Here is a 14,595-nt window from a genome sequence, read left to right on the forward strand (position 1 = left end):
GGCAATGACAGTGCAGTGGTACAGTGCTTCAGAAGGAAGTGGGCTGCGAGGCGTCCATGCGTCGTAGTCCTAGGCAGGGATTGCTGACGTGTACTTGGGGCTGGAATGAGCGCTAGCAGCCTGCGAACAGCCCTGCGGTAGGTAGTGCTAACGGCGCGTGTTCCTTTCTGTCATGGGTTGTCCTTATATAGACTGTGTAGCAAGAACAAGGTTAACCTAGTTCCTAAGGGAGTTGTTAAACCTGATGCTGTCTTACTACTGATTATATATCTCACTTGTTTTTAATCACTTGTAAATGAATTCCTAATGCTTCTGCAGCAGCTTAGCTAAGAACTGTGTCTAAATTGGTTAAAATGAGCAATGTCTGAAGCTTCTGTGTTGCAGGGGAGTGTCCAGCATTGGTTGGTTGTTTTTTAGCATTAAGAAATTAGACAGTGCATCTTTGCCATCCTGGCGAAGCACAGATCTCACTGTGTGCTTACTTCCTGTGGGTTTACTGAAATCCACGGTGGCCAGTGGATTTACTGAAATTCAAAGCTCCAGGCGTCCATGGCGGTATCGCACAAGCTGCAAAGCTATACATGGGAGAGAGACAGAAGGAGCAGTTAGATGTGGGGCTGCAGAGGAGCAGCTTTTGGAAGTGATTGGGAGCGTTAGTGTAACTGATCTGGCAAGTGCGATCAAGCTGGTTTTAGTTGCTTGTCCAGTGATGCACTCTATACCTGAGCCATTCTGCTTGCAAGGCCTGAGTCACAGAGTAAGTATTCTTGCTACAGATGAGGGGAGCAGAGTGGAAGGCAGGCTCTTCCCTAAGTCTGGGTTTGACATGCATTAGCACAGCTATAGAAGCCGCTTTAGAGACCACATTTCCTCTTGTTTGTAAGGGCTGTGCAATCTAGGGAAGATTAATAGGCCTAGTGAAAGACTTTCTCCCAATAAATCATTAAGCCCTCAGCTTTGACTGCGGTTGAAACCGACAGATGGGAAATAGCATTCAAATGCTGTTCTTCACCCAGGGAAAGCTGTGTTTTTCTGTATCACTGATTACCACAAGGTCAGAGGCCAAAATGCTGGCAATTCCTAGGATAACATTGCAGCAAAGAGAGCAGTCTTGCTGGGTTTTTTAGTTCATTCAACATTTCTCTAGCTCACACTGCCAGTAGTTTTGCCAAATCCGCTAAGAGCAAATGAAAGAGCCTTTCAGCAGAATGGCAACTTCTGTCACAGCCATCACCTTTCCAATTACTTAACTGCCAGTGGAAGGGCAGGTGCAAATGTGCCAGATGGCTGGGATTCCCCTTGCATGCTAAACCACTCCTGTAAGGTCTATGCTTTCTTGTGGCAAGGTGCAAGGCCAGACAAACTCGCTACTATTTAGCTTTTTGAAATCAGAGGAAAAGGTTTCTTGAGCAGAGGTAGGATCTTGAAGCTGAAGACTCCCAGAATGGAGTCCAGTGAACAGGACTATTTCTGTACTAGTGGACAGAGTGCTTTCTGAGTGTCATTAGGCATGTAGGACTTCCTGCAAGCTTAATTCTCTTCTTCCTGTTGCCTTTTCATACCTTCTTCTGAAATCTTTGCTAGGACAGCAGCTTTTACCATCCCTTGAAGGCAAAGAGTAGTTCAGAGCAGGATAAAGGTTTTGGTGAGCTGTGTCAGATGTTCCAAGTTTATAAGGCTCAACAGCAAATCAGAGAAGCAGTGGAGTTCCGGACCTGCAGAGCCTTCTGGTCTCAGGGTGTAGGTCAGGGAAGGAAAGGGCACGCTGAGAAGATGCAGACTCTTTTCTTTCCAGATATTATGGGGGAGGATGGCTTATTTTATTTTTAGAGCTTGCTGGCCAGCTTGGTTTCCATGCAGCTGGGAAGAGTGGATTATTTTGACTCTTTGGCATAAAGCCTGCTTAGGGAAACAGGGGCATCTTTCCTGCCTACGTTTACCATTCCTCCCCTTCTGAGACTGATGGCAAGATGATGCAGCTACCTTTCTGAAAGATGGACACTCAGTAGCTGAGCCAGCTGGGTTCAAACTGCTTCATGTTTGCTTTTTAGATTCTGGCTACTTGTTCAGTGGAAGCCGCCCGGCCTCGCAGTCATCTCAGTCCAAGGAATCCCCTACATCAGGTAATGGCCTAGGGCATCCAGACCAAGTGTTTTTGCAGGATTTGCAGTGTATGGGTTGGAACACATGATCAAAGTTTAATTCTTTCCTCCCTGCCTCTATCCCAATGAAAATCAGTTTTGCTGTTAGAAATACTGCAGAGAGAGCTCAAAATAAGAGTGGGATTGCATTAAAATAAAGTGCTGTATGTGGTGCATATCCCTTTCCCTAGGAGAGCTCACAGTGAAATCAGTGAGGTAAAGAATCACTTCCCTACTCTACGAAGGAGTTGAGATTGCTTTGTTAGGAGACTTTGAGCTGTTCCTAGTGCAGCTCTTTTGTTTTGTTCTCCTTCCCCAGCCCAGGGAACTGCTAATTTACCTGCTCTGTCTGCTCTGCTCTTTTGCTCCCATGTCCTCCAGTGACCTGTCTGTTGAACTCCTGACCCCAAATGGCTTGTGCTGCTGAAGTGTTAACTGCTGGAAAAGCAGCCACGGCCTGGGCTAATGCCATCGGGCAACTCTTCTTACTTTCCTGATATAACTTTCCAACAAACAGCCTTTAAAGGACATGCCAGAACTGTTCATTTAAGTGCAAACAGTACGTGTAATGCAGGCTCTCCTGAATGGATGCACTGAGCAGAGAGAAAGCTCACCCAGCTCTTGATAAACTCAGCTCTAGTCTAAGTCATCCATGAGTGTACCAAAGTGTGTGCAGAAGTTCTCTGTGTATTGCAGTGTGGAACCAGAATGAATAAAGAATTTTAGTACAAGATATGTTGGACATCTGTAGTGCCTGTTCCCTCTTCTTGTAGAATTGTAAAAACTATGCCTCTTGGATTGAATTATAATCTCTTTTTTTTTTCTCTTTGGGGATATTTCTATTTCAGAGCACTTCTCCCTGCTGTCAGGCAGCTGTGCTCCCTCCCGCATCCCCTCTCCGGCACCGTCCGTGGCTGGCTCTGTCACTTCCAGCTCAGGTTCCTTGCGGTACCGCCGACCACTCATCAGCCCTGCCCGCCTGAACCTGAAAGGACAGAAGCTGCTGCTTTTCCCATCCCAGAACGAGGCCCTGCTCACCCCAACCAGCTCTGAGGAGCACACACACTCGGACAGCAACATTTTTGGCACAGAGCTGTCCTCCTTTCCAAAAAAGAACCTCAGCGAGCGAGGAATGCATGGTATGCTCTTAGCCTGCTGCACTCCTGGAAATGCACTTCCAGGAAGGGGTTGACTTGCAAGCAAAGCTATGCATCATCTAGGCCAAGCAATAGATGGGAAACCTTCAGGAACAAAAGAGGTGTGGTGATGACTGCTCAGCCACCAAATCTCCCTTATGAATCCAGTGGCCTGGAGAGCCTCTGTTCTTCCAAAGCAGATGTCCTTTTCTCACTGAGTGGTGCCACAGGGATATTACTGCCACTGCCCTCACCCTTGTTTGAATAACTCCTCTAACCACTGAGGTGGTGATGCTGATATGGAAAATATGTAAGAGACAAACATGAAGGCATCTTCTGTTTCAGAGCAGTGAAATTTGCCTTTTGTTTCCAGGTTCCACCATCAATCCTTGCATGATTTTACCAGGCAACTGTTCATCACTCATGTCTGGCTTTAAGCTGGTAACTTCTGCTGCATTTGGCTTCCTCTAGTGCCTTCTGAATTTTCATATATTTTCTCTTTGCAGATATGAGATCTGCCATGGAAGGAGGGAGTATTTGCAGTGATAATTCCATAAAAAAGGAGGATCACTCATCACACTCATCTACCTGTGTGGTAGATACAACTACCAAAGGGGAAGATTTGGCAGGCTGGAAAGGTATGTGCAAGTCATGTGAGTGCTTTATGTGTGTGTGAGCATCTCTATGAGGGCAACAGACGTATTTCCTGCCCTGGGGTAGTGATTTTATCTTGAGATCAATCAAATAAGTGGCAGCAAAATGGGTCTTCTCTCTGCTATCATAAGACCTTAATAAGTCTATTCCTGTTCTTTAGGCTATCTGAAAAATACTGACAGCTAGAGTGCTATACTGAGACAGAAGGAAATGGGTGGGGATGTGGGTGTTGAGAAGAGGAATAAGATGAAAATAGAACCAAGGAGTGCAGTGGAATCCTTCCTGATAGGAAAAGTGCTTCAGCAATTTCTGCTCAAGGTGAAAACATTGGGCAAAGAGAGAGAGCAACACATGTTCACTGTTACCTCATCAGTTCTTTAATATTTCTAGTATCCCTTTTTTCTTTTTCTTCTCCTCTTCCACTAAGGTCATTTGGGTAACTCCGCTCTCCGAGGTCTGCTAGCCGTGAGTCTGACTCTCAATGCTATCTTCACATCAGCCTATGTCTACCGGAACCTCCGCTGATTTGTGCCAACACTCCCTTTCTTCCTGGTCCCATCTGCTTCTGAGAAGACTCTCTGAAAAAAAGAATTCAACTACAGCTTCATGTCTAATGGCTGTGCCACTGGTGCATGCTGTTTTGTTTTTTTTTTTTTCAACTACTGTATGCTCAGCTGTCGCAACAAGGAACCCAGGTAGCTGCTACCGTCACTTCCAGGTAGAATGTATCACAGGATCATCTCTGGAGGTGGTAGGCAGAACTCCCAGAGAGCCCCAGTTCAAAGCAAGAGGCCAGTCGAATGGCCCATGCACTTTCTTTCAAGGGAACTGACCTGAGACATAAGGCTGAAAAGGTATAAGCTGCATTTTTAGGAACCTCCCCCCCAGCTTTTCTTGCTGACATTTTAACCTCATGCTGATGGTGCTGATAAAATGAGAATTATAACAAATGAGCTGGAGAAGAGGGATGGCTTAGTTGTTGGTGCTGGGCTTTGGCTATTGTAACAGCTTTCTCAGCCTCTTAGCCCGATGGTTCCTCTTCTCACTTCCCTTTGACTCGCTCCTCTTAATTATCGGTGAACTTTTCTTTGATTGCCTTAAGCTTGCCCGAGCACATGGATGACCTTGGCTGCTCTGTGGTACTTTCGCATCTTGCATGTCCTTGTGCTTCCACCTGGGCTGTGCCTTAAGGCCACTCTCACCAGCTGCCATTCTGGTCTTGCTGGTTATCAGAAACTGCTCTCTGTGCGTACCTCCAACCAGAAATGTTGCTCTAGGGATGCAGAAACCTAAAGCAGACATCCTTGTGTGGTTTGCATTAGAAGGATGAAGCCTGGGCTTTGCTTTGCCCAGGAGGCATTAATTCTGTTTTAATAAGAAAGGATCCCCATGTGATTTGCACCATATTCCAAGGCTTCAGCTCACAACTCTAACTGCTGAGGTTTTCAGTGAAGCAGGGAGTAGCATAGCTTGTTCGTGGTGCAAATCGCACAAATCTATTATACTGGAAAGCATGTGAGGAGCTGTCTGATTGTATACATTTCTCCAGAAACCTGGCTTCTCAGTCTAATATTGGGATTCGCTAAGTAACCGTTTAAAATGTTTCCTATTTAGTTAAATGCAAAGGTGCTCTCAGCGATGCCAGACGTGCTCATGGACAATTCTGTCATCTGAGTAGATAGCTCTTCTAACCCAAAGGAAGTAGCCCTAGATTTTCAAAAGCAGTTTATAATTTGGGCACTTTTGCTTTTGGAGGAATCTTCGATGTTGCTTAGAAATCAGGTGCCATTTAGAGAGATATCACACTGAACACTCAAAATCATTTAGTGTGTCTTAGAAAATAAATTTTTTACCTTGATGTCATGGTTCCTACATCCCAAATGCAGAGAGTAGATTTACCAATGTACCAAGGATACCTGGTGAAAAGAGAGGCAGGTGATACTAGCTATGTATTTTCTGAAGCAGGATTGACTCTAACAAGAGTTTTCTTTTCCTTTGGGCTTCTTTACCTCAAACTTCTTTTCTCTTTCCTCTCCCCTCATCCCAGTGTCCTGTCTTTGAAAAATTACAGCATTATGCTTGCTGTGTCTTTTCCTCCTTTTCAGCCCTGCTGCTGTTCCCTCTGTTGTACTCTTGTACGTACACAGAAACACAGCATCTCTCTGCTGGCAATAACTTTCTGCTGTGAACCTGAAATTCACAGGTCACAATGATGATCACCTCTCCTTTCACTTCATTTTTTTCTTGCATGTTTTTATTGAATTCTACCACAGGCTCGCATCAAGTGAGGGATAGCCTAAATACTCTAATCAGCATGCTATATGGCAGAATAAGTGGGGCTTTACTGCTGGTGATTCAAGCCCTGAAAAATTAGGTCTCCCCTTCTTTGTCTGTTGCATTTCTTCCTGCACTGTTTTAAGAGCCACTTCCAGCCACTGCTCCCAATCCTCACTTGTCAGTGAGGCCTTCTCATTGCCTACTCTGCTTCTTACATTCAGAGGACAGATCTCCAGCCAGACGCACTGATACAAGAGACTGTGGAGATGTGATTCCTGACTCTTCATCTTTCTCTCAACTTCTCTGGAGTGTTGGTAAAGGGCTGCACAGTCAGCGCCTCCTGTACAAAGGTCTAGATTCAGGATAGAGACCCGCAGCAGGAATAGTTGGATGTGCTGCAGGTTGATGGTTAATTCTTTTGTAACTTGCATGAATTGTTTCTCATAGCTTAGCCTATTCCACAACCTTGCTGTTAGGAGATTTTTTGTCCCCTTTATAGACTCCTTCAGGCTGACTTGAGCATGTGTATAGGCAAAATCCTAGCAGACCGACTTAGAAGCTCACCCTAGAGCTGTGCTGTTTGAGTTTGATGTTGTCCTGATACAGCGTGTGACATCCCATTCATGGATCCTTGTCCTGACTTCCAGCATACCCAGGGGCCTCCTATGCAGAGACAAGCCTGCCAGAGAATCCGGTGGTTTTGCTTGTCTTTATTATGCCAACAGACATGCACTGTGACTTCATGTATGCAAATTTTCCACTTCACCTCCCAGTGTGCACTGAGTTCACTTACCATCGCACTTACCTGGGGCCCAGGTTGGTCTCTGCCTCTACCAGATTGCAATACAGATTTTCCCCCTCCTTTCCAGCAACCAGGGAGCTGCAGCCTCTCCACACACCTCTTCCTGCCCATATTCCAATGCAGGAATATTTTAACCTGTCACTGCACTTCTGAATCCGCTCACCGAAACTGTTCTTGGATGGCCATTTGGTGACCTTGTCCAAAGCAATATTAAGACTTTGGATTTTATTGCTGAAGAGGGAAGACAACCGACTTTTTCATTGTGGTGCTAGAACACTCTCCAGTGGTGCTTTCACGGGTGTGAAGCCTTTGCTTGGATTAGTGCACAAGAGTACACGTGTGTATGTTTGTGTGTGCGCGTGCGTGCATATGTATAAAAACATTTGGAGGGTTTCTTCATTTCAAAAGATCTGAGCCCATGTTTGTCTTTATATTGTTGGCCTTAATCTAGCTCCTAGGTACTGTGTCTGTCTTGCTGCTGTTTTCTATATGAAGCTGGTTGGGAGGAAACAAAAGATTATCTGGTCCCCCAGTAAAAATCCTTGTGACTGGTGATGTTGCTCTTCATACAGTGTTGTTCAGGGGTGAGATTTGATTTTTATAATATTTTTCCTACTGTAAAAATTGTTGGAGTGTACGGAATGGAAAAGGTCTCGACAAAATGATCTGCTTGGTAAAGATTTGAGCATTACTTAATAGCCGCAATTATGGATGGGGCGGGACATAAATGAGCTCCATTTCCAGACCTTTTCCATTCCCTACCTTCCTTTAAAATTGCCCAAGTACTTTTTCTTTGGATACGGGCTTGTTAGGATGTTCTGAGACCTTGTAGAAGTCATCTTCTGAGACCTTGCTGTTCTGAATTAGGAAGAACTTGGATTCCAGAGTCTGGTTCCAGTTCCAGAAGTATGGGTAGCTTGGCAGATGATAAATATTACATACATATGCATTTGATGGGATAGAGAGAATTGGTAGGACAAGTTACTGAATTCTGGAAGTCACGGTAAAAAGTCATGGATCTTTTTGGTAAAAGATCAGACATGAAATTGGTCACTGTTGCAATGTGGAAAAAAACTCATTGCTGGCATGCCTAGGCCAGATTCACTGGACTTCAGCCTGTCTGCTCAAACAACAAATTTGGCCTGTGAATGTTTTATTCCCGCTCCCTCTTCCTGGGTGATGGGAACATCTGTAAAACACTGCTGAACTGGCTGGGTTCCTTACAATGGAGCAGCTGGAATGAAGGGCTGGTGTTGCCTCTAGATGCTGCTATATTTCTTCTTCCAAGCACCATTCCTGGAAATAACTATGGTCTTAACCTCTTTCACAGACATTTGTAAGAAGGCTAGAAAGGGCCAATTTGGCCAATACAATGACATTTTGCATTTTTTTCTCATGTATGTTGCCTCCAGAAGTGATCATCACTGTGTCCTGTGGTGGGGTAAGGGACAGAGTACTTCTGGATGGAGTGGGTATCTAGAGAGGATGAGGAGGATAATTCTGAGAGTCCTAAACCTTATTTCCTGTGAAAGAAATATTGTACGTCATGTATGTATACTTGTTTGGCGAGCTCTAACACTGTACAGTTTAGTTAAATTGTGCTCCAGGGAAGGAGAAACTGTTCCTCGGAGGTTTTTAGTTCATGCTTTGTGTTCAAAGAGGAATATTTTTCTTTAAAAAATAAAAACAGACAAATTTTACATTTCACCCTAGTATGTTTTTATTTCTTGGGTACCTAAACATTTTGGGGGGAAGGGGGGCAGTATTTGTGCTTGAGCATATGTATGGTCAAATGAACTTTGATTTTTCACTCTTGTAAAGCTAGTGAGAGCTAAGAGGAAGCACAAGGCTTTGTGAGCCCCGGGGGGAGCTTGCAAAGGAGAAGCTTGTAACCCTGAGCTGGAAATGGAAGTACAGTGGCTATGCTTTTAAGGGTTTTCCTTCAGTTAAAAAGAACATCATTTCCTGTCATTAATTAATGGTCTGGACTTCTCCCCAGATGTAGCTGCACCCCCATAGAAACTTTGCTGTCTTGAACTTCTGGAGGTTAAGGACTGTCCTTTATGTGCCTGGTTCCTTGGAGCCCTGCCCTCAGATGGTGACTATAAGGGGGCATGGTAACACCAGCACAAGTTCACTTGGTTGGGATTTTGCAGTACATTTCAGCATGTGGCAGGCAGGGAAGCGAAGAGAGGTACTGAATGCAGATGCTTTGGTCCTGATCCAATCATCCTCCAAAAAGGCACATGTCAGCAGAAAAGCCCAAAGGATCGCTCACGTGGGTAAGGACTGGGCCCGTAAGGGACATTCCTCTGAGCTCCAGAATTTGTCCCCGGATGTGCACAGCTGAGTGTTGAGGTGGTCCAGCTACGTACGCGCCTTACGATTTCTGTTCATTTGGCACTTACTGGATTGTTTTCCTCTGAGAGGTGGAGGCCGAGAGTCTTGTCAAGGTTTTGCCTTTTTGTGTTATTTTATTGTCTTTAATTCATGTTTTCGTTTTTTAATGTAAATTAATACTGTGGAAGAGCTGAGTGCCTTAAGCTTATAGACATGCTTTTTAGACGTAGGCTTGAAAGGCTGCACTTTTCCTCCATTTATACTTTTGTAACTAATGTTTTGCCTCTCTAAAATATGCTGCTAATTTGTTCTGAGACCTGGCAATGTATTCTGTCCATCTTTAAATACCTGGAAAAGTTCTATTTATTGCTATGCAGGAGGGAATGTACTTCTCACTCTTTTCCTTTCTTCTTTCGGTGTCGGAGACTTCTTTGGTTCTGAAGTCTGTTTTTATTCTCAACAGTGGTATTTGCTTTCTTTTCCATTACACAAGGCTAATAGAAAAAGAACTAAGCTGTGGTCATACAGGTGAGTCCTTCTGTGCTCCCTGAGGGAGCTTCCTTCTCCTGCTGTTGGCACATCTGTCATAACCAGTGGGGATATTTCATTCTGTTAAGTTTAGATATTTCCATCCAGTTCAGTGAGAGTTTTCTGTTCAAAAGACCTGTACAGTATTTTGAATTAAATGTCACATAATAGCTTTGTGTGACCCACCACTATCGAGCTATTGCCGGGGTTTTTTTGTCAGCTAAGAAAACAGACTGACATTCACTAACTCATTCCTTCTGTTTCTTAGCTCTGTACAACAGCTTTTGGAAGAGAGGAACCAGGATCTTCTGGACCAGTGAGTCATGATTTTATTAATTAAGGGTGATCAAAAAAAGCACTTTCAAAGGAGGACGTGTTTTGATTACATTAATGGTAAAGGTAGGTAATCTGTTGACATGATTAAGACAGCTATAGATCTGGGGTGAGGTGTGACTTGAAGCAGGTGAAGTGATGTCTTGTAGATCTGGGGGGTGAAATGCAGTGTATTTGGAAGTAGCCATCATCCCACTAATAATTCTCTACATAGAGATGTATTTTGAAGCAGTGCTTGCAGGTATGTGACTGTGATAAAAGCAAGACAGCTGCAACACAGAGCCCTGCTCTTCCACCCTGCTCTTCTAGGTACCTGCAGAGGTCTTTTAAGCTAATACTTGCCTTGCTGCCAAGATGCTGGGTACCAAATGGGACAGTGCTGATGGGGTGCGGTGCACAGATGCCAGATGCATCTGAATCCGTAAATAACAGGCGTGCAGCTGAACACCGCGTAGCGGTGGGCAGCCTGACAGCGAGACGTGCCGAGATGCAATACACTGGGCTGGTTTTACTGCAGGCAGTGCCGCAGCCAGTGCCACGCCAGCCCCGGCCTCGCCAGGGAGGCGCCCGCTGCAGCCGCTCCGTGGAGCTCTGCTGCTTCTCTCCGCGGGAGACCGCGGCGGCCGGGCCCGGGGGCGGCCAGGTGTCCCGGGCCGCGTGACCCGCTCGTCTCTGTTTGGGTTTGCGAAGCGAAAGCGACGTCGTGACCCGACCGCGACCCCAAACACGCCGGGGCCGGGGCCGGGGGCAGGAGGGCGGCGGGGGCGCAGAGCCGCAGCCGCGGCGCCGGGAGCCGTGGGAACGCGCGGAGCAGCGGGAGCGCAGGGCGCCGGGGCAGCGCCATGGAGGAAGCGGACCGCGGCGAGGCGCCGGGGCCGGGGCCGGGGCCGGGTCCAGCGGAGACGCCGCAGAAGCCGCCCTACTCCTACGTGGCGCTGATCGCTATGGCCATCCGGGAGAGCCCCGAGCAGCGGCTGCCGCTGAGCGGCATCTACGCGTACCTCGCGGGGCGCTTCCCCTACTTCCGCGGCGGGCAGAAGGGCTGGCAGAACAGCGTCCGCCACAACCTCAGCCTCAACCCCTGCTTCCGCCGCCTCCCGCGCCGCCCCGGCCCCGGCCCCGGCCCCGGCCCCGCCGCCCCGCAGCGCGGCGCCGACTGGGCGCTGGACCCCGCTTTCCAGGACATGTTCCCGGGCGGCGACTACCGGCGGCGCCGCCGTCCTCGCCGCCCGCCGCCGCCGCCGCCCACTGAGCCGCCGCGAGCCGCCGCCGCCCCGGGCGGGCCCTGGCCCCCCCCGCCGCCGCCGCCGCTGCCCGGGTGCCCGCACGGCCCCTGCGCGGGGCTGGTGCTGCAGCGCGGCTGCCCCTGCCCCTGCCCCTGCCCCGGGCTGCCCTGCTGGGGCCGGGCCTGCGCGCCGCAGCCGCAGCCGTAGCGGTAGCGGCCGGTCCCGGCGAGCGGCAGCGCCCGGTGCGGGCGCGGCCCGTCCGCTCGCTGCTCGGGGGCTGCTGCTTCTCGGCCGGTTTTCTGTGAAAGCGACTCAGCAGCGCTCGGCTCTTGGAAGCACATCGGGGAAGGCTGGCCCGAAGCGTTGCTGGCCGTGCGGCAGCTGGGTGCTCCGCGTCTTTACTCAGCGGAAACGCTGCAGTGACTGAGATGCGCTGCCTTGTGTCGCTCGTGCGCGTGGTGCCAAGTGTGGGTGTGCTTCCCCGGCGCTGTAGCAGTCTGTTGGTTGTTTCTTGTTTTGAATGATTCTGTTGTTTGAACCAGGCAAGCCTGAAGGTGGGCTGCAGAGCTCGGGCAGGGAAAGCTAACGTTGTGCTTTAATATTCCCAAGTCTGAAAGGACATGAAGAGTGATAGTAATCCTTGTAAAGTGAAACTTAGTTACATCCAGGGAAATTATTTCGTCAAGTGTCCTTAAACTCAATTTGAGCTTTTCTTTCAAGTGTTATGGAAAAGCAATATGTATGTTTTTCAGCTTTGTGGGAAAAAAAAAAAAAAAACATGATCTTTGGAGTACGTGATCTTTGGAGTAAATATTAGGATTCTTAGAGTTTTGTATTTGAAGGGGTTTTACTATTTGGGGTTTTACACAGAGTTATTTTATATTGTTCCTTGTTATATATGTTTATATATGCTCTTTTAAAATGTATTTCTTATAAGGGTCTTTCCCCTTTGAATTTCAGAGGAGTAGTCGCTGCACTTTCCCCTCAAAAAAAACCAAAACATGTTTCTGATAAGAATTGTTGTTAAGTTTGTTAAAGACGTGAAGAGTTCACATACTGTGACATGCAGAACAGCACTTTGTTGTGGGTTACATTTTGTGACTTGTTTTAATAAACATTGCTGTATAAGAGTTTATGGCTTCAGAAAGTTAATTGGACACTTTGTTGTTCCTTAAAAGAAGGTGCAACCTAAATCCAGTTTTATAGTTCTCTTATTTTGTACTTTCGTATACTTATGAAGTCATTCCGAATGTCTTCTTTAAATTCTAATATGATATGAACAAAATGCTGGAAGTCTTGGTAGATTTAGCTGTTAGAACCACTTTGAGGTTAATCTTAAAGGATGCAAATGTATTAAAGATATTGTGGCTTTATGATATTCAGACTACTTTTCTTTTTGTCTTTTTTCATGGAGCTCGTAACAATCTTGTACACCAAACCACTTGCTGCCTGTATTCGAAGTTTGTTTATAAAATCAATACAGTGTCCAAAGTGGAGTGCAAGTATAAAAGAATTGTTGCATTTTGAGGCTGGCAATAAGTCTGTGTTGAATTTAAGCACATACTTTCAGGGTTTTTATTTAAAGAATGTATACGATTCTGTTCTGTTTTGGAAAAGTAAGAGAAGTCCCTGCTGTGGTTTGGAGCCTTTGTGAACAATAAATGTGTGTGAAACTACAGCGTACCCTTTGCACCCTCATTAATTCCACTAGACGTAACAATTACAGAAATAGGGACAGAGGTTCAGAAAGTCTGGCTTTTCACACGTGTGCTTCTCGCAAACTGTTTTTATCAGTTAAGCAGCATACCCAGCCTATTGGATCTGATGTTGCAGCTGGTAATTGTCTTCTGCTTGAAAGGCCTTGTTTTTTGGAGCTTGAAAAAGTAATACTTGTTTTCTTCTGAAGAAATCTCATTTTATGCTAAAATAATGTATGAAAGCATGCATATGAAGCACAAATTACTCTGTTTTCTTGGCTAATCACTGTGGTTCAAATGACTTTGCCTTCAGAGTATGGTATAGCTAGTGTTAATAAGATAGACCCAGTACTACTGGTGTTTCTTCTTCTTCCTCTTCCCTTGCAGATAGCGTGTAAAGAGTGAAAATGTCTGGGCTTATGCACGAGCTTACTGTGTGCTCACGCATAAACTAACTGCACTCAAGTGCAGTCTAATTGTGTGCTCATGCACACACCAGTCGTGCGCTCAGGCCTTCGGAGTATGGTTTAGCCAGTGTTAGTAATGCAGACCCAGACACCTGGTACTATGCTCTTCCTATTCTATTCTGTAAATAACTTGTAAAGCATGAAAATATCTGCTGCTCTTTGTGTATGTTTTCATACATGCATCTGCATAGCTGGAAATAGAAGGGGAAAAGAAGCCTTTGAGGAGATTTTTCAGAAAATTATGGCCAAAGTTTTGAAAGTTATGAATGGGTAGAGCATTAAAGCATATGAACTATAGAGTATATATGGTATATATTTTTTCACAATATGCATAAAGAATATAGGGAGTATGTATGACTGTGAATGGGAGAAAAAGAAATCTTTATAGAATTACAACTCTGAAAGGAGACAATCCTGTCTGTTATTACACGAGTTGGAACTTGTTAATGTGCTAACTGTGTTTTCCTTTTGTCGGGAGACATGTAAATGAAGGAAAACTTATGTGGGGACTGGAGTTTTGGATGGGCAGCCACATCTGTAATCTGCAGTTTCTAATCTGAGAGGTTTAGCTGGCTAGCAACCGGTTTTCACCGGCTCCCACCAAAAGCGGGCACTTACTTGGTGTAGATTAGACAGAACTTGGGAAAGAGCAGCAAACATTTTTTCTTGCTTTTTGTCTGTCATCTGCCTTATTTCTGGTGTGACCGGACAGCCAGAAGCTGAGGGAACAGACGGGTAGAGAAAAGCAGCAGAGCATTATTGCAGTGCAGCCCGGCGGGGCGGGTGCCTTCGCTGGAGGGCTGTGCTCCCGCCGGCCCGGAGCTGGGCAGAAGTGCCTCCCGCCTTTCCTCCCGCTGCTTTGGCTGCGGTAGTGGTTTCTGTCTGCTGCCCCACTTGCTTCTTACTGTTCTTCCTTGGCCCACAGGCCGTGGTCCCTCAGGGGTGCCCCTGCCCCGGTGCGGGTCACCCTATTTGTGCTAGCTGTGTGTGAATG

The 14,595-nt window shown here is 46.4% G+C and overlaps 2 protein-coding genes across 4 annotated transcripts in view; both read left to right on the forward strand.

Moving 5' to 3' along the window:
* The window catches only part of TMEM201 (transmembrane protein 201), a 33,108-nt gene extending 22,888 nt beyond the window's left edge, over positions 1 to 10,220 (forward strand). Inside the window, exons 8-11 of one of the 3 annotated variants that reach the window (XM_064525559.1) lie at positions 2,052 to 2,123; positions 2,990 to 3,280; positions 3,784 to 3,915; positions 10,147 to 10,220. In XM_064525559.1, the coding sequence (XP_064381629.1) occupies positions 2,052 to 2,123; positions 2,990 to 3,280; positions 3,784 to 3,915; positions 10,147 to 10,205 (554 nt within the window). In that variant the 3' untranslated portion in view covers positions 10,206 to 10,220. Of the gene's footprint in view, positions 1 to 2,051; positions 2,124 to 2,989; positions 3,281 to 3,783; positions 3,916 to 4,321; positions 8,718 to 10,146 lie in introns of those variants that run through there. The other 2 variants (XM_064525560.1, XM_064525558.1) reach the window with 2 other exon arrangements.
* A 793-nt stretch (positions 10,221 to 11,013) lies between these two features.
* On the forward strand, positions 11,014 to 13,139 carry LOC135330714 (forkhead box protein D4-like). Its single transcript, XM_064525303.1, has 2 exons — positions 11,014 to 11,432; positions 11,499 to 13,139. The coding sequence occupies exons 1-2, from the start codon at positions 11,054 to 11,056 to the stop codon at positions 11,642 to 11,644; spliced, it is 525 nt and encodes a 174-aa protein (XP_064381373.1). The 5' UTR covers positions 11,014 to 11,053; the 3' UTR covers positions 11,645 to 13,139.
* Positions 13,140 to 14,595: the final 1,456 nt, after the last annotated feature.

Source organism: Dromaius novaehollandiae, chromosome 24 (assembly GCF_036370855.1).
Source record: "Dromaius novaehollandiae isolate bDroNov1 chromosome 24, bDroNov1.hap1, whole genome shotgun sequence".
Taxonomy (NCBI): domain Eukaryota; kingdom Metazoa; phylum Chordata; class Aves; order Casuariiformes; family Dromaiidae; genus Dromaius; species Dromaius novaehollandiae.

Coding starts and splice junctions, on each gene's coding strand:
- LOC135330714 (XM_064525303.1), top strand. CDS start 11,054: ATGGAGGAAGCGGACCGCGGCGAGGCGCCGGGGCCGGGGCCGGGGCCG. Junction 11,433..11,498: donor CTACCGGCGGCGCCGCCGTC/CTCGCCGCCCGC, acceptor CGGGCGGGCCCT/GGCCCCCCCCGCCGCCGCCG.